Raw genomic sequence first — 20,002 nt, forward strand, 5'->3', positions numbered from 1 at the left:
CTGTCTTGAGATCAGGGTGGCTGGTGAGGTCATAGTGCTAGGGCAAAAACAAACATTTGCACCCCTTGTGGTCCCCAGGGCCATTATTAAAAATGCTGTTTTACGATATCTGATGGCTATCTGCATTTCTGGTAAAGACGATGCATGTCTGTTCACTGCTTGCTGTTTGGTCCCACATGTGATTTGTTTGTGATACAGCAACGTTTTCAACACAATCTTCTTTCAGGACGAGTAACTGTGTCCTTCCCCTCATTGGAGTATTGATGGAGAGATAGGGAGGAATCCACTTTAGACTATTGACATGCACCCCTTGATGGTGTTTACTACTTGTTACACTAATCTCCTCCCCCGACATTTACTGAAGGGTGTGTCCCACTTATATCATTCCTCCCTCCCAGACATTTACTGATGGGTGTGTCCCACTAATATCATTCCTTCCTCCTAGACATTTACTGATGGGTGTGTCCCACTAATATCATTCCTCCCTCCCAGACAGTTACTGAAGGGTGTATCCCACTAATATCATTCCTCCGTCCCAGACATTTACTGATGGGTGTGTCCCACTAATATCATTCCTCCCTCCCAGACATTTACTGATGTGTGTTACACTAATTTCCTTCCCCATTCCCAGACATTGGGCACGTTCCTCTGCCCAGGCATTGCTGTCGCATGTCAGATCTTACACATGCCTGGATAGACATTTTATTCATTAGCTAACCACTTCATATATTATAACAATCTGGTGCCCGGCGGCAAAGTTGATGACATGGCACGCAACCATTGGTTGATGCATGCAACGTCTGATCAGGGGAACGCGACATTATACTGATGTGTGTAACACTTATCTCTCACCCCCCCCTCCCAGACATCTCCCCTGCTGAGCTGGATGCACTATGGAGAGAACCACCGTACACGCTAGCGGGAACCAATGAGCACTTCCCAGGAAATGATGTTATGAATCCAGGTAACTACAGTAAAAGCCTTAAAGCATTCGATGACACAAAACATCCAGCTGATTCTATCCCAATTAAGTCCTGCATGAGTTATATTGCCCAGACACATGTTGTCTGGGCACATGTTTAGGACAGCTAAAGCAGGTCGTTATATTATAATAGACCATCTGGGAGAGGCAGTACGTTAATAGATGGGTGGGCTTTGATAGGCTCTTTATGTTCTGTTGATGTTCTGGAGGAAACAGACTAATCACTGTTGAAATCCTCATCAGCTGGACCACAGAATACACGGTACACCAGCAGTTAAGTAACTTTTAGTGTGAATGTTTCCTCATACAGTAACTGGTTACCAGTCAGGTTTGCGTTCCAGAAGGATATACGATGAAGCATTGTGCTCTCCATTCCCTCTTGACAGTTGTCACAAAACAAGGTTGCTCGATGATCTTGCACTTGCTTACAGAGCACATGTAGCTGACACAAAAGTCTATTTTAAAATCAACCCCCCGAAACAGCTGTCTCACCCGTTCCTTCCTGAGGGTTCCACTGACCTGACCTGACCTGATCTCTGTTTCCTGTCTTCTCCAGGGGTGGAAGGGCTGGGGGTGGAGTCTGGGGGTGGGGAGGCGGAGCCGTACAGTTACTGGAAGAGGAAGGAGGAGTTCACCAGAGGAAGCACCGTGTCACTGGCCGTGGGAGAGAGGTTCTCCTCAGGTACTGTTCTGCTCTCAGATGCTCTGTACGGATGTGTTCCAAATGGTACCCTAATACCTATAGGTGCACTTTGACCCAAACGGTGCTATTTGGGACAGCCAGGGTGTTTCTCTCTCTATTCCTGCTTGGATGTGCTAACTGCTAACGTAGCGGTGTTAACAGCTGCTGGTCATGGTTGTGTGGTGTGATGCTTATTGTGGATCTGTTTGTGTTGATGCTGTCATTACATCTCTATTGTACCCTGTCTGTATTCTATACAGTCGTCTATATAATCACTGTATCATTCATGTTGTCTGTATGTACAGTATGTCAACATCCTGTAAGAAAATTGACTTTATTGTTAACGTTACAGTAGACACAGCTACTGAGCTACTCTACGGTTCTCTGTGTCATTCCTCCAGGAGTTTCCAGTGTAGCTCTCCCCCAAATGGATCTAATGTTAAAGGGTCCCTTTAAAACTCTAAGAGTCACTCCAGGCTGTAATAGATCTGTTATTCTTAGTCCAACACTGAGACACTCAGCAGCTGCTATGTAATATGAGCTCCCTGAGCATGACGATAATACACTCACTCAGCATGACTATAATACACTCACTGAGCATGGATATAATACACTCACTGAGCATGACTAAAATACACTCACTGAGCATGACTATATTACACTCACTGAGCATGACTATAATACACTCACTGAGCGTGACTCTATAATACACTCACTGAACATGAATATAATACACTCACTCAGCATGACTATAATACACTCACTGAGCATGGATATAATACACTCACTGAGCATGACTATAATACACTCACTGAGCATGACTATAATACACTCACTGAGCGTGACTCTATAATACACTCACTGAGCATGACTATAATACACTCACTGAGCATGACTATAATACACTCACTGAGCATGGATATAATACACTCACTGAGTATGACTATAATACACTCACTGAGCATGACTATAATACACTCACTGAGCGTGACTCTATAATACACTCACTGAACATGACTATAATACACTCACTGAGCATGACTATAATACACTCACTGAACATGACTATAATACACTCACTGTGCATGACTATAATACACTCACTGAGCATGACTATAATACACTAACTGAGCATGACTATAATACACTCACTGAGCATGACTATAATACACTCACTGAGCATGACTATAATACACTCACTGAGCATGACTATAATACACTCACTGAGCATGACTATAATACACTCACTGAGCATGACTATAATACACTCACTGAGCGTGACTCTATAATACACTCACTGAGCATGACTATAATACACTCACTGAGCATGACTATAATACACTCACTGAGCATGGATATAATACACTCACTGAGTATGACTATAATACACTCACTGCGCATGACTATAATACACTCACTGAGCATGACTATATTACACTCACTGAGCATGGATATAATACACTCACTGAGTATGACTATAATACACTCACTGCGCATGACTATAATACACTCACTGAGCATGACTATATTACACTCACTGAGCGTGACTCTATAATACACTCACTGAACATGACTATAATACACTCAGTGAGCATGACTATAATACACTCACTGAGCATGACTATAATACACTCACTGAGCATGACTATAATACACTCACTGAGCATGACTATAACACACTCACTGAGCGTGACTCTATAATACACTCACTGAGCATGACTCTATAATACACTCACTGAACATGGATATAATACACTCACTGAGCATGACTATAATACACTCACTGAGCATGGATATAATACACTCACTGAGCATGGATATAATACACTCACTGAGCATGACTATAATACACTCACTGAGCATGACTATAATACACTCACTGAACATGACTATAATACACTCACTGAACATGACTCTGTAACACACTCCGAAAAGTTACTCCTTAAAGTTTTACCTCTGCATGTTGATGTCTGCATTACAACATCACAGTATCAGTCAATACTCCCACCGGTGATCTCGAGAGTGACAGTGTGTACGTGTGCTTGTGTGCGTGCTTTTTTGTGTAGACGTGGTGCTGGTGTTCAGCGGTTGGCGGCGCTCAGGTGTAATACCTGACACTGAACTACAGGAGGCGCTCCGTACCAGACTCAGGGTCGTCGAGAGCAACAGTCAGGATGTCATCCAGCTCTTCAAGGTTAGTCACAAGTCATAGGTCAGGGGTTAGAGGTTAGAGGTCAAGGCGGCGCTCAGGTGTAATACCTGACACTGAACTACAGGAGGCGCTCCGTACCAGACTCAGGGTCGTCGAGAGCAACAGTCAGGATGTCATCCAGCTCTTCAAGGTTAGTCACAAGTCATAGGTCAGGGGTTAGAGGTTAGAGGTCAAGGCATGCCAAAACAGACGACCCTGCCTAGACCAGTGGTGGGGTTGCAACCGTTGTCCTGCGAAAAGTTGCTTCTCCCTGATGTTGATGCTAGTGGTCAGTAGAGAATAAAGGCGACCTTCTCTGCATCCTCGCTGTTTCTTCAACAATGTCTCCCTACTGCCTCCCTACAGGACCTGTCTGCCCGTCTGCTGTCTGTCCACGCTGAGAAGGACAGCTTTGTCATCACCTTCAAGACTGTGGAGGAGATGTGGAAGTTCTCTACCTACCTGGCTCTGGGTATGCTGTACTATCCTAGTCTACCTGACCTGGATGAAACTCTCATTAACACAGTCTGATGGCTGATTATTACGTCCAGTCTGGTTAGAAGTTGCAAATAGGCGCAGAACCAGGATCAGCGTCCCCGCACCCAATCCTAACCTAAACCATCAGCCTGGAAGAACCAGGATCAGCGTCCCCTCACCCAATCCTAACCTAAACCATCAGCCTGGAAGAACCAGGATCAGCGTCCCCGCACCCAATCCTAACCTAAACCATCAGCCTGGAAGAACCAGGATCAGCGTCCCCGCACCCAATCCTAACCTAAACCATCAGCCTGGAAGAACCAGGATCAGCGTCCCCTCACCCAATCCTAACCTAAACCATCAGCCTGGAAGAACCAGGATCAGCGTCCCCGCACCCAATCCTAACCTAAACCATCAGCCTGGAAGAACCAGGATCAGCGTCCCCTCACCCAATCCTAACCTAAACCATCAGCCTGGAAGAACCAGGATCAGCGTCCCCTCACCCAATCCTAACCTAAACCATCAGCCTGGAAGAACCAGGATCAGCGTCCCCTCACCCAATCCTAACCTAAACCATTAGCCTGGAAGAACCAGGATCAGCGTCCCCTCACCCAATCCTAACCTAAACCATTAGCCTGGAAGAACCAGGATCAGCGTCCCCTCACCCAATCCTAACCTAAACCATCAGCCTGGAAGAACCAGGATCAGCGTCCCCGCACCCAATCCTAACCTAAACCATCAGCCTGGAAGAACCAGGATCAGCATCCCGCACCCAATCCTAACCTAAACCATTAGCCTGGAAGAACCAGGATCAGCGTCCCCTCACCCAATCCTAACCTAAACCATCAGCCTGGAAGAACCAGGATCAGCGTCCCCTCACCCAATCCTAACCTAAACCATTAGCCTGGAAGAACCAGGATCAGCGTCCCCTCACCCAATCCTAACCTAAACCATTAGCCTGGAAGAACCAGGATCAGCGTCCCCTCACCCAATCCTAACCTAAACCATCAGCCTGGAAGAACCAGGATCAGCGTCCCCTCACCCAATCCTAACCTAAACCATTAGCCTGGAAGAACCAGGATCAGCGTCCCCGCACCCAATCCTAACCTAAACCATCAGCCTGGAAGAACCAGGATCAGCGTCCCCTCACCCAATCCTAACCTAAACCATTAGCCTGGAAGAACCAGGATCAGCGTCCCCTCACCCAATCCTAACCTAAACCATCAGCCTGGAAGAACCAGACCTTACATCAGGATGTAGGGACAACTTCCTCTTACTTTGTTGTGTGTCCAGGCTATGTGGCGCGGTGAACCTGACGGACACCATGTGCCATGTTATGAACACCTTATGACATGTTATTAACATATGTCTCTGTATGTCCAGGCTATGTGGCGCGGTGCCTGGAGAATTTCCTGTGTGACCAGTCGTTCTGGCTGGACACTGAGCTGCTGAGGGACTTGGAGATCACTGTGACTGTAGACGAGGAACACCTGGCAACACTCTACCTGGGACTGCTGCTGCAGGAGGGTGAACAAACACCTTATGAACACCTTATGAACTCTTTATGAACACCTTATGAACATCTTATGAACTCTTTATGAACACCTTACGAACATCTTATGAACTCTTTATGAACACCTTATGACCTTATTAAGAACAGCACCTGGCCACACTACTTGGGACTGCTGCTGCATAAGGGTAGGGATGGTTACTTTATGAACTCCTTGTGACAAGTTATGAAGGCCATTTTAACATCATATGAACTCTTTATAGACATCTTATGAACAGTTTACAAATGACTAATGGACAACTTATGAAGACCTCTACGAACTCCTTATGGACAGCTTGTATTCTCTACTTTCTTGACCCTCATCATCAACAGCAGTTTATATCACACTCTCCTCAGAGCAGAACAGAAGCAAAAAAGTTGTTCCATTTCAAAACATGTTGTTCTAGATACCTAGAAATGAAATGCAACTAAACCTAAACTGTCTCGATGTTCTGAAATGTCCAGAGATCAAGTAAAACAGCAAAAGAAAGCTGAATGTTTAACGTAATGTAATTTTAGAGAGCTATTGTACTACCATGCATTTACATTGTCCACTGTCTGAGTAGGCATCATGTTTTACAAGGAAGTACTCTTCTCCCTAACACCTGAACAGAATCAATAGCCAGTGAAATGATGAAGTGCCTGTGTTGAGAATGGATTTTTAATGGATTATGTGAAGGAGGACAGAGATTCAGTTCAGTCAAATGTTACAGAAATTTGCATCCCCGGTGTGAGTGTGTGTTTGTGTGTGTCTGTTGTTCTCAGCATCCACCGGTGTGAGTGTGTGTTTGTGTGTGTCTGTTGTTCTCTGCATCCCCCAGTGTGAGTGTGTGTTTGTGTGTGTCTGTTGTCCTCTGCGTGTCATTCAACTGTATTTATCTCTCTCTCCCCCAGGGTCGTTCTTTGCCAAGGCGCTGGTGAGCAGTGGTGAGCACAGTGATGAGGAGGAGGAGCTGTGTTTCAGACGAAATGACTTGCTGATGGTTAGAGACACGGGGCAGGACAGTCACTGGGAGGGCACCCTTCTCTCCACCGGACAACACGGACTAGTGCCTGTCAACAACATGCAACCGCTGCCATACCCCTTTTACCAGTGAGTTATCTAGTCTCTACCCTAACCCATACCATTTCTACCAGTGAGTTACCTAGTCTCCACCCCATAACCCATACCATTTCTACCAGTGAGTTATCTAGTCTCTACCCCCTAACCCATACCATTTCTACCAGTGAGTTACCTAGTCTCCACCCCATAACCCATACCATTTCTACCAGTGAGTTATCTAGTCTCTACCCCCTAACCCATACCGTTTCTACCAGTGAGTTATCTAGTCTCCACCCCATAACCCATACCATTTCTACCAGTGAGTTATCTAGTCTCTACCCCCTAACCCATACCGTTTCTACCAGTGAGTTATCTAGTCTCCACCCCATAACCCATACCATTTCTACCAGTGAGTTATCTAGTCTCTACCCCCTAACCCATACCGTTTCTACCAGTGAGTTATCTAGTCTCCACCCCATAACCCATACCATTTCTACCAGTGAGTTATCTAGTCTCTACCCCCTAACCCATACCATTTCTACCAGTGAGTTATCTAGTCTCCACCCCATAACCCATACCATTTCTACCAGTGAGTTATCTAGTCTCTACCCCCTAACCCATACCATTTCTACCAGTGAGTTATCTAGTCTCTACCCCCTAACCCATACCATTTCTACCAGTGAGTTATCTAGTCTCTACCCCCTAACCCATACCATTTCTACCAGTGAGTTATCTAGTCTCTACCCCCTAACCCATACCATTTCTACCAGTGAGTTATCTAGTCTCTACCCCCTAACCCATACCATTTCTACCAGAGAGTTACCTAGTCTCTACCCCCTAACCCATACCATTTCTACCAGTGAGTTACCTAGTCTCCACCCCATAACCCATACCATTTCTACCAGTGAGTTACCTAGTCTCTACCCCCTAACCCATACCATTTCTACCAGTGAGTTACCTAGTCTCCACCCCATAACCCATACCGTTTCTACCAGTGAGTTATCTAGTCTCTACCCCCTAACCCATACCATTTCTACCAGTGAGTTACCTAGTCTCCACCCCATAACCCATACCATTTCTACCAGTGAGTTACCTAGTCTCCACCCCATAACACATACCATTTCTACCAGAGAGTTACCTAGTCTCTACCCCCTAACCCATACCATTTCTACCAGTGAGTTACCTAGTCTCCACCCCATAACCCATACCATTTCTACCAGTGAGTTATCTAGTCTCTACCCCCTAACCCATACCATTTCTACCAGTGAGTTATCTAGTCTCTACCCCCTAACCCATACCATTTCTACCAGTGAGTTATCTAGTCTCTACCCCCTAACCCATACCGTTTCTACCAGTGAGTTATCTAGTCTCTACCCCCTAACCCATACCGTTTCTACCAGTGAGTTATCTAGTCTCTACCCAATAACCCATACCATTTCTACAAGTGAGTTACCTAGTCTCCACCCCCTAACCCATACCATTTCTACCAGTGAGTTATTTAGTCTCTACCCCCTAACCCATACCGTTTCTACCAGTGAGTTATCTAGTCTCTACCCCCTAACCCATACCGTTTCTACCAGTGAGTTATCTAGTCTCTACCCTAACCCATACCATTTCTACCAGTGAGTTACCTAGTCTCTACCCCCTAACCCATACCATTTCTACCAGAGAGTTACCTAGTCTCTACCCCCTAACCCATACCATTTCTACCAGTGAGTTATCTAGTCTCTACCCTAACCCATACCATTTCTACCAGTGAGTTACCTAGTCTCTACCCCCTAACCCATACCATTTCTACCAGAGAGTTACCTAGTCTCTACCCCCTAACCCATACCGTTTCTACCAGTGAGTTATCTAGTCTCTACCCCCTAACCCATACAATTTCTACCAGTGAGTTACCTAGTCCCTACCCCCTAACCCATACCATTTCTACCAGTGAGTTATCTAGTCTCTACCCCCTAACCCATACCCCTTCTACCAGTGAGTTATCTAGTCTCTACCGGCTAACACATACCATTTCTACCAGTGAGTTACCTAGTCTCTACCCCCTAACCCATACCGTTTTACCAGTGAGTTATCTAGTCTCTACCCCCTAACCCATACCATTTCTACCAGTGAGTTACCTAGTCTCTACCCCCTAACCCATACCGTTTTACCAGTGAGTTATCTAGTCTCTACCCCCTAACCCATACAATTTCTACCAGTGAGTTATCTAGTCTCTACCCCCTAACCCATACCCCTTCTACCATCATATGCTGTATGTACACCTTATAACATGACACAGTGACCTACTCAATCACACTATAAAATATCAACCTCTATCCCTGCATTTCCTCTCACCTCTAATTTTGTAGGGAAATATGGCAGCATTTTGTGCCAAGCTAATGTGTTTCCTGTTTGTGTAGGTGGTTCCTGAGGAAGTACCCTGGCTGTGCTGGATGCTCCCCTTCAGAGAGAGGACAGTTTGACCACCCTATAGGTTAGGCCCTACATCTAAGCCTTCAGAGAGAGGACAGTTTGATTACCCTATAGATGAGGTCTTAACCCTAACAATAAGCGTTCAGAGAGAGGACAGTTTGACTACCCTATGGATGAGGTCCTAACCCTAAGCCTTCAGAGAGAGGACTGTTTGACTACCCTATAGATGAGGTCTTACCTCTAACACTAAGCCTTCAGAGAGAGGACAGTTTGACTACCCTATAGATGAGGTCTTACCTCTAACACTAAGCCTTCAGAGAGAGGACTGTTTGACTACCCTATAGATGAGGTCTTACCTCTAACACTAAGCCTTCAGAGAGAGGACAGTTTGACTACCCTATAGATGAGGTCTTACCTCTAACACTAAGCCTTCAGAGAGAGGACAGTTTGACTACCCTATAGATGAGGTCTTACCTCTAACACTAAGCCTTCAGAGAGATGACAGTTTAACCATCCTACAGTTGAGAGCAGGAACCTTCTACCTACGCCACACTACACTCATGCCATGGCCAGTGCTCAATATAAATACTAGGCATTTCCTCCAACCCCTTCTCCTCTCCCTTCTCCCTGCAGTAACTGGTTCCTGTGAGGCTGTAGTGGACCATAACCCAGTAGGATATGATGAGCTCCAGCTGAGTCGAGGTGACCTGATTGAGATACAGGGGATGCTACTCCGAGGTCTGGACCTGTTCATAGGAACACACTGCTCTACAGGAAACACCGGCTTCGTACACAAGGCTCACGTGAAGCCACTCAACGCCAAACCACTGTAAGAGCAGTACATTTCCATTTTTACATTTGAGCCATTTAGCAGACTATCTTATCTAAAGGGGGGGGGGGGGGGTTAATCTTTGAAGAGGTAGGGTTGCAGGTGCTTTCAGAAGATGGACAGGGACTCTGCTCTCCAAGAGACCAGAGGCGGCAGAACGGAGAGCTCGGATTGGGGTGTATGGTTTGAGCATAGCCTGAAGGTTGGGAGGGGCAGTTCCTCTTGCTGCTCTGTAGGTAAGCACCACGGTCATGTAGTGGATACGAGCTTCGACAGGAAGCCAGTGGAGTGTGAGGAGGAGCGGGGTGACATGGGAGAACTTGGGAAGGTTGAAAACCAGACGGGCTGCAGCGTTCTGGATACGTTTCAGAGGTTTGATGGCACTGTAAGAGCTGTACATAACATCATAACATCATAACAATACCAAACCACTGTAAGAGCTGTACATAACATCATAACATCATAACAATACCAAAGCCACTGTGATGACTATACATACATAACAGCATTACAATACCAAACCACTGTGATGACTATACATAACATCATTACAATACTAAACCACTGTGAGGGCTATACATAACATCATAACATCATTACAATACCAAACCACTGTGAGGACTATACATAACATCATAACATCATTACAATACTAAACCACTGTGAGGACTATACATAACAGCATTACAATACCAAACCACTGTGATGACTATACATAACATCATTACAATACTAAACCACTGTGAGGGCTATACATAACATCATAACATCATTACAATACCAAACCACTGTGAGGACTATACATAACATCATAACATCATTACAATACCAAACCACTGTGAGGACTATACATAACATCATAACATCATTACAATACTAAACCACTGTGAGGACTATACATAACATCATAACATCATTACAATACCAAACCACTGTGAGGACTATACTTAACATCATAACATCATTACAATACCAAACCACTGTGAGGACTATACATAACATCATAACATCATTACAATACCAAACCACTGTGAGGACTATACATAACATCATAACATCATTACAATACCAAACCACTGTGAGGACTATACTTAACATCATAACATCATTACAATACCAAACCACTGTGAGGACTATACATAACATCATAACATCATTACAATACCAAACCACTGTGAGGACTATACATAACATCATAACATCATTACAATACCAAACCACTGTGAGGACTATACATAACATCATAACATCATTACAATACCAAACCACTGTGAGGACTATACATAACATCATAACATCATTACAATACTAAACCACTGTGAGGACTATACATAACATCATAACATCATAACAATACCAAACCACTGTGAGGACTATACATAACATCATAACATCATTACAATACTAAACCACTGTGAGGACTATACATAACATCATTACAATACCAAACCACTGTGAGGACTATACATAACATCATAACATCATTACAATACCAAACCACTGTGAGGACTATACATAACATCATAACATCATTACAATACCAAACCACTGTGAGGACTATACATAACATCATAACATCATTACAATACTAAACCACTGTGAGGACTATACATAACATCATTACAATACCAAACCACTGTGAGGACTATACATAACATCATAACATCATTACAATACCAAACCACTGTGAGGACTATACATAACATCATAACAGCATTACAATACCAAACCACTGTGAGGACTATACATAACATCATTACAATACCAAACCACTGTGAGGGCTATACATAACATCATAACATCATAACAATACCAAACCACTGTGAGGACTATACATAACATCATAACATCATTACAATACCAAACCACTGTGAGGACTATACATAACATCATAACATCATTACAATACCAAACCACTGTGAGGACTATACATAACATCATAACATCATTACAATACCAAACCACTGTGAGGACTATACATAACATCATAACATCATTACAATACCAAACCACTGTGAGGACTATACATAACATCATAACATCATTACAATACCAAACCACTGTGAGAGCTATACATAACATCATAACATCATAACAAAACCAAACCACTGTGAGGACTATACATAACATCATAACATCATTACAATACCAAACCACTGTGAGGACTATAAATAACATCATTACAATACTAAACCACTGTGAGGGCTATACATAACATCATAACATCATTACAATACCAAACCACTGTGAGGACTATACATAACATCATTACATTACCAAACCACTGTGAGGACTATACATAACATCATAACATCATTACAATACCAAACCACTGTGAGGACTATACATAACATCATAACATCATTACAATACCAAACCACTGTGAGGACTATACATAACATCATAACATCATAACAATACCAAACCACTGTGAGGACTATACATAACATCATAACATCATTACAATACCAAACCACTGTGAGGGCTATACATAACATCATTACAATACTAAACCACTGTGAGGGCTATAAGTATTATTCACTTATACTGACTTTGTTGTGAACAGTTATTGTGAACAAAAATGGGAGTTTGTTCCACAATAATGAGCTCACAAGTTCTTTGTGCACAATCTAATTACCTCAATTTGTATTTTCTTTCAAAACATGTTTTTATTCATCCATCAACTCTTCTCAGTCTTCTAGGAACAGTTAGGACCGCAGACAATGTGTCATGTTTTCTGTTCACATTTACATGGTCTATCTGTTTATCTGTTGTCAATAGTAGAGGCTTAAGGTGGAGGGATGGAGGTGTAAAGAGATGGAGGGATGGAGGGATGGAGTGATGGAGGTGTAAAGAGATGGGCTGCGATGGAGGGATGGAGGGATGGAGGGTGGAGCGATGGAGGGATGGAGGGATGGAGGTGTAAAGAGATGGGCTGCGATGGAGGGATGGAGGTGTAAAGAGATGGATGGATGGAGGGATGGAGGTGTAAAGAGATGGAGGGATGGAGGTGTAAAGAGATGGAGGGATGGAGGTGTAAAGAGATGGAGGGATGGAGGTGTAAAGAGATGGAGGGATGGAGGGATGGAGGTGTAAAGAGATGGAGGGATGGAGGTGTAAAGAGATGGAGGGATGGAGGGATGGAGGTGTAAAGAGATGGAGGGGTGGAGGTGTAAAGAGATGGAGGGATGGAGGGATGGAGGAATGGAGGTGTAAAGAGATGGAGGGATGGAGGTGTAAAGAGATGGAGGGATGGAGGGATGGAGGTGTAAAGAGATGGAGGGGTGGAGGTGTAAAGAGATGTAGGGAAGGAGGGATGGAGGAATGGAGGTGTAAAGAGATGGAGGGATGGAGGTGTAAAGAGATGGAGGGATGGAGTGATGGAGGTGTAAAGAGATGGAGGGATGGAGGTGTAAAGAGATGGAGGGATGGAGGGATGGAGGTGTAAAGAGATGGAGGGATGGAGGGATGGAGGGATGGAGGTGTAAAGAGATGGAGGGATGGAGGGATGGAGGGATGGAGGTGTAAAGAGATGGAGGGATGGAGGTGTAAAGAGATGGAGGGATGGAGGGATGGAGGTGTAAAGAGATGGAGTGATGGAGGGATGGAGGGATGGAGGGATGGAGGTGTAAAGAGATGGAGGGATGGAGGGATGGAGGTGTAAAGAGATGGAGGGATGGAGGGATGGAGGTGTAAAGAGATGGAGGGATGGAGGGATGGAGGGATGGAGGGATGGAGTGATGGAGGGATGGAGGTGTAAAGAGATGGAGGGATGGAGTGATGGAGGGATGGATGGATGGAGGGATGGAGGGATGGAGGTGTAAAGAGATGGAGGGATGGAGTGATGGAGGTGTAAAGAGATGGAGGGATGGAGTGATGGAGGTGTAAAGAGATGGAGTGATGGAGTGATGGAGGTGTAAAGAGATGGAGGGATGGAGGGATGGAGGTGTAAAGAGATGGAGGGATGGAGGGATGGAGTGATGGAGGTGTAAAGAGATGGAGGGATGGAGGTGTAAATAGATGGAGTGATGGAGTGATGGAGGTGTAAAGAGATGGAGGGATGGAGGGATGGAGGTGTAAAGAGATGGAGGGATGGAGGGATGGAGGTGTAAAGAGATGGAGGGATGGAGGGATGGAGTGATGGAGGTGTAAAGAGATGGCGGGATGGAGGGATGGAGGTATAAAGAGATGGTGATGGAGTGATGGAAGTGTAAAGAGATGGAGGGATGGAGGGATGGAGGTGTAAAGAGATGGAGGGATGGAGGGATGGAGGGATGGAGGGATGGAGGTGTAAAGAGATGGAGGGATGGAGGGATGGAGGGATGGAGGTGTAAAGAGATGGAGGGATGGAGGTGTAAAGAGATGGAGGGATGGAGGGATGTAGGGATGGAGTGATGGAGGTGTAAAGAGATGGAGGGATGGAGTGACGGAGGAATGGAGGTGTAAAGAGATGGAGGGGTGGTTGAGAGCAGAGTCATGTGGGTGATAATGCTTTCTTTGTCTCTCTCCCCCTCCCTCTCTCTGCCCTCTCTCTACTCTCTCGCTCTCTCTTCCTCCCTCTCAGAGATGGACAACTTGTGTTTCTGAGTGAGGAGGAACGTGCGTCTCTGTCCCAGGTTAACCCCTGTAGTACTGAGCCCAGAGACAGTGACCTCCTAGAGAGACTCTTCTCCTCTGACATCAGTACTGTCTACAGACTAGGTAGGGGGAGGATCACTCAGTCTATACGGTATGGGAAATTAATGAGTTCTGTCAGACTACTGTAGGTAAAGAAACACTGTGTTTTACTGAGTACTATCAGACTACTGTAGGTAGGGAACCACTGTGTTTTACTGAGTACTGTCAGACTACTGTAGGTAAAGAACCACTGTGTTTTACTGAGTACTGTCAGACTACTGTAGGTAGGGAACCACTGTGTTTCACTGAGTACTATCAGACTACTGTAGGTAGAGAACCACTGTGTTTTACTGAGTACTATCAGACAACTGTAGGTAGAGAACCACTGTGTTTGTATGTATGTAAACTTTAGGTGGTTAAATATATGCATGTGTTCTTCCCACAGACAGACTGGATCAGTCTGACTTTACGTACATCAGAAACCAACCTAAACAAGGTTAGTAATACGTTATCTAAACAACAAGGTAATACTATGTTTATCCAAGTTAATACGTTGTTTATCAGATTCTTAATACAGCGACAGCTGAATGGTAGAGTACTGTTGAGAGGCCATTATAAACTGTGCGGTTCCAGCCCTGAATGCTTATTGGCTGACAGCCGTGGTATATCAGACCGTACACCATGGGTATGATAAAACATGTATTTTTACTGCTCTAATTATGTTGGTAACTAGTTTATAATAGCAATTAGGCACCTCAGGGGTTTGTGGTATATGGCCAATATACCACGGCTAAGGGCTATGTCCAGAAGAACATATTCCAAAGTCCCTCATGTCTTATTGCTTATAACCTTCTGTCTCAGTCAAAGACAATCATATTTTCTCCTGACAGCTGTAGATGTTTTGGAAACAACAGAGAGAACAGGGAACTCTATACAAAGTCAAACTCTTAGCTTTTCTTCCCTGTTTAGGAGGAGAGAAGGAAACTAATAATGTTTACCTTTTTGCATATATGACATTTTACAAGGGAGAGAATATTGTATTATTTTGTTGAGAAGGCAGTATACACATTGCTGCACCAAGCTGAACTGCTAGTACAATTTCCTTTGACAGCCAAGGATGTTTCATAGCCACATTTCTAATGCAGTTTACTTGAACAATGTACATTACATATAGTTTCATATGCAGTGTATCTAAACCCTTTCACTCAGTGTTCATATTTTTCTCTTTCAGAACATAAGCCCCCCACCAGTAGCCGGCAGTCCATCATCTCAGAGAAGAGTGACGCTACACTCCCATACCACTTCTCCTACGCATCCCAGAATGCTTTAGGGCGTGGCAGTGACGGGGAGCTGCTGTCCTTCAGTCTGGACGACACCTTCAGAGAGATGAACGAGTTCCAGGATGACCCAACCCTTTTCCTGGAGGAGGGGGAGGAGTCGGAGGTCTGTGACCCCACCTTGACCCTGCTCAACATGCATCACTTTCAGGTGAGAGGTCACAAGTTCACTGTTTAGAAATGGAAAGGATTTAGACATGTCTGGTTCATACAATTCACTTGTGTTTGTTAACTCATTCATTCACTGTTGATTGGCAATAAAATACTCTATTATATCCTCTCCTCTCCTCCCCTCTCCTCCCCTCTCCTCTCCTCTCCTCTCCTCTCCTCTCCTCTCCTCTCCTCTCCTCTCCTCTCCTCTCCTCTCCTCTCATATCCTCTCCTCTCATATCCTCTCCTCCAGGAGGACTTCCTGCCCCTTTATGACCTCCACCACTCATTCCTGTGGCTGACGTTCTCAGGGCAGAGTGAGGAGGAGTTACTGGGCCACCTGGAGATTGTCAGGGAGGGGGCCAAGAGAACGGGCATGGACTGGGCACACCGACGGGCATGCTTCCTACTGGGGAGGCTCTGCGCCAAGAAGCTCAAGTACTCCCAGGTAGGGCAGAAGGGGGGAACACTAGAGTACGCATACATGGATACAGCACACACACACACACACACACACACACACACACACACACACACACACACACACACACACACACACACACACACACACACATGTACACACACATGTACAAACACATACATTTATGCATGCCCTCACACACACAAACACACATGCATAACATGAGTGTGCTCTTCAATGTCCTTTTCTCACCCCTCTGTCCCAGGCCCGTGTGTATTACGAGGAAGCCCTTGGAGTCTCCGTCGACGGTTTCTCTGACCTCCCTCTCCTCATCGCCCTGTACACCAACCTCACAGCCATCTACCTCAAACAGAAGATGGCCGACAAGCTGCCCCCGACCCTGGAGAAGGCCAGTGCTCTGCTCCTCTGCCTCCCCAACCACAGCTTCACCTCCCTGGATGAGTTTGAGCTGCTGAAGCTGGTGCTGCGGAGGTCTGTGGTGGAAGGGGACAAACACCTGGAGGCACGGGCCTGCTATCTCACCGCCAGCCTCTTCCTCCTCCTTAGGTTGGTGTTGTCTGTGTTGTCAATGCTTCCAAATGGCCTCCAATTCCCTATATAGTGCAATACTTTTCACTAGGTCCCATAGTGCTCTGGTCAAAGGTAATGCACTATATAGGGAATAAGCATGCCATTTTGGACACAACCTATGTACCTTGTTTTTATATATTTTTAATACACACACTGTATCACGTTTATGTGATTGTTGTATAATTAAAAGTTTGTTATAAATCAAGTATATAATCCTTATTATTATTACAATTATTAATATAGAAAGATAGATGATGCCCTGCCCTTCGCAGAGCGTCTCCAGTTCCTCACCGTTACCCTGTCTGCTGAGGAGGGGCGCCCCATCGCCCCCCTGGACCTCAACTGGCTTCTGTCCCGTCTCTACAACCGTAAATACATGCCCTACCTGGCCCTGGCATCACTCAGCCTGGACACTGGACATGATCACTCACTACAGGATGCCTTCCACAGGATAGAACTGTTCAGCAGGAACTCGGTAAGCTATGGTTTGTTTGTTAAGCAATCACTTTCTAATGTTTAAAAAACAAATGAAATATTACTACACAGTATACATCAGACTGGACCCTGTCTGTCAAAGATAATTCATAAAAATCCAAATAACTTCACAGATCTTGATTGTAAACACAGTTTCCCATGCTTGTTCAATGAACCATTAACAATGAATGAACAAGCACCTGTGGAATGGTTGTTAAGACACTAACAGCTTACACTGAAGAGGCCTTCCTACTGACTCTGAAAAACACAGAAAGAAAGATGCCCAGGGTCCCTTCTCATCTGCGTGAACGTGCCTTAGGCATGCTGCAAGGAGGCATGAGGACTGCATATGTGGCCAGGGCAATAAATTGCAATGTCCTATGACAGCACTACAGGGAGACAGCTGATGGTCCTCGCAGTGGCAGACCACGTGTAACAACACCTGCACAGGATCGGTACATCCAAACATCATACCTGTGGGACAGGTACAGGATGCAACAACAACTGCCCGAGTTACACGAGGAACGCACAATCCCTCCATCAGTGCTCAGACTGTCCACAATAGGTTGAGAGAGACTGGACTGAGGGCTTGTAGGCCTGTTGTAAGGCAGGTCCTGGCAAAAAGTGCTCTTCACTGACAAGTCGCAGTTTTGTCTCACAAGGGGTGGTGGTCGGATTGACGTTTCTCAGCAAAGGAATGAGCGTTACACCGAGGCCTGTACTCTGGAGCGGGATCGATTTGGAGGTGGAGGGTCTGTCATGGTCTGGGGCAGAGTGTCACAGCATCATCAGACTGAGCTTGTTGTCATTGCAGACAATCTCAACGCTGTGCGTTACAGAGACGACATCCTCTTCCCTCATGTGGTACCCTTCCTGCAGGCTCATCCTGACATTACCCTCCAGCATGACAATGCCACCAGCCATACTGCTCATTCTGTGCGTGATTTCCTGTAAGACAGGAATGTCAGTGTTCTGCCATGGCCAGCGAAGAGCCCAGATCTCAATCCCATTGACCACGTCTGGGACCTGTTGGATCGGAGGGTGAGGGCTAGGGCCATTCTCCCCAGAAATGTCTGGGAACTTGCCAAGGTGCCTTGGTGGAAGAGTGGGGTAACATCTCACAGAAAGAACTGGCAAATATGGTGCAGTGCATGAGGAGGAGATGCACGGCATTACTTAATGCAGCTGGTGGCCACACCAGATACTGACTGTTACTTTTGATTTTGAACCCCCCTTTGTTCAGGGACACATTATTAAATTTATGTTAGTCACATGTCTGTGGAACTTGTTCAGTTTATGTCTCAGTTGTTGAATCTTGTTATGTTCATTCAAATTGTTACACATGTTAAGTTTGCTGAAAATAAACGCAGGTGACAGTGAGAGGACGTGTCTTTTTTGCTGAGTTTATAATTCTTCAAATTTTTTACATGTAAATCATTCATAGGTGCGTCTGAACCCGCGATGGAAAGAGGGGACGTCTCTTCTCCCAGCCCAGATCGTGGTGTACCTGCAGCAGGCTCTGGCAATTGCGGAGCGGGGTGACGACCTTAAGACCCAGAGAGACCTATGTCTGGGCCTGGCCTGTGTTTACCAGCAACACGGGGCCCTGGAGAAGGCCCTGCTCTGTGCCCAGCAGGCTGTACAGACCGGGGGAGGTATCAACGAGGAGGAGGGGTTTGAGGCGTCAGTACTGCTGGGATGGCTGTTAGTCTTGACGGGACAGCCTGAGAGGGCACAGAACACCTTGCAGCCACTATTACAGTCTCTACAGGTAACTACTGTCTCTACAGGTAACTACACTCTCTCAGGTAACTACAGTCCCTACAGGTAACTACAGTCTCTACAGGTAACTACAGTCTCTACAGGTAACTACACTCTCTCAGGTAACTACAGTCTCTACAGGTAACTACAGTCTCTACAGGTAACTACACTCTCTCACGTAACTACAGTCTCTACAGTCAACTACAGTCTCTACAGGTAACTACAGTCTCTCTGGTAACTACAGTCTCTCAGGTAACTACAGTCTCTACAGTTAACTACTGTCTCTACAGGTAACTACAGTCTCTCAGGTAACTACAGTCTCTATAGTTAACTACAGTCTCTACAGTTAACTACTGTCTCTACAGGTAATTACAGTCTCTACAGGTAACTACAGTCTCTACAGGTAACTACAGTCTCTACAGGTAACTACTGTCTCTCAGGTAACTACAGTCTCTATAGGTAACTACAGTCTCTACAGGTA

The 20,002-nt window shown here is 45.2% G+C and overlaps 1 protein-coding gene across 1 annotated transcript in view; it reads left to right on the plus strand.

Annotated features, from left to right (window-relative positions):
* LOC110487769 (SH3 domain and tetratricopeptide repeat-containing protein 2) overlaps nucleotides 1–20,002 on the plus strand; it is a 103,288-nt gene that overhangs the window by 14,958 nt on the left and 68,328 nt on the right. The window contains exons 2-16 of the mRNA XM_036943642.1: nucleotides 866–964; nucleotides 1,539–1,664; nucleotides 3,731–3,858; nucleotides 4,222–4,327; nucleotides 5,716–5,859; nucleotides 6,776–6,974; nucleotides 9,329–9,402; nucleotides 9,975–10,170; nucleotides 14,735–14,871; nucleotides 15,233–15,283; nucleotides 16,019–16,275; nucleotides 16,528–16,722; nucleotides 16,961–17,262; nucleotides 17,530–17,761; nucleotides 19,205–19,531. Coding sequence (XP_036799537.1) covers nucleotides 866–964; nucleotides 1,539–1,664; nucleotides 3,731–3,858; nucleotides 4,222–4,327; nucleotides 5,716–5,859; nucleotides 6,776–6,974; nucleotides 9,329–9,402; nucleotides 9,975–10,170; nucleotides 14,735–14,871; nucleotides 15,233–15,283; nucleotides 16,019–16,275; nucleotides 16,528–16,722; nucleotides 16,961–17,262; nucleotides 17,530–17,761; nucleotides 19,205–19,531 — 2,573 coding nt within the window. The remainder of the gene's footprint in view (nucleotides 1–865; nucleotides 965–1,538; nucleotides 1,665–3,730; nucleotides 3,859–4,221; nucleotides 4,328–5,715; nucleotides 5,860–6,775; nucleotides 6,975–9,328; nucleotides 9,403–9,974; nucleotides 10,171–14,734; nucleotides 14,872–15,232; nucleotides 15,284–16,018; nucleotides 16,276–16,527; nucleotides 16,723–16,960; nucleotides 17,263–17,529; nucleotides 17,762–19,204; nucleotides 19,532–20,002) is intronic.

The sequence above is a fragment of the Oncorhynchus mykiss genome, chromosome 14 (assembly GCF_013265735.2).
Source record: "Oncorhynchus mykiss isolate Arlee chromosome 14, USDA_OmykA_1.1, whole genome shotgun sequence".
NCBI lineage: Eukaryota > Metazoa > Chordata > Actinopteri > Salmoniformes > Salmonidae > Oncorhynchus > Oncorhynchus mykiss.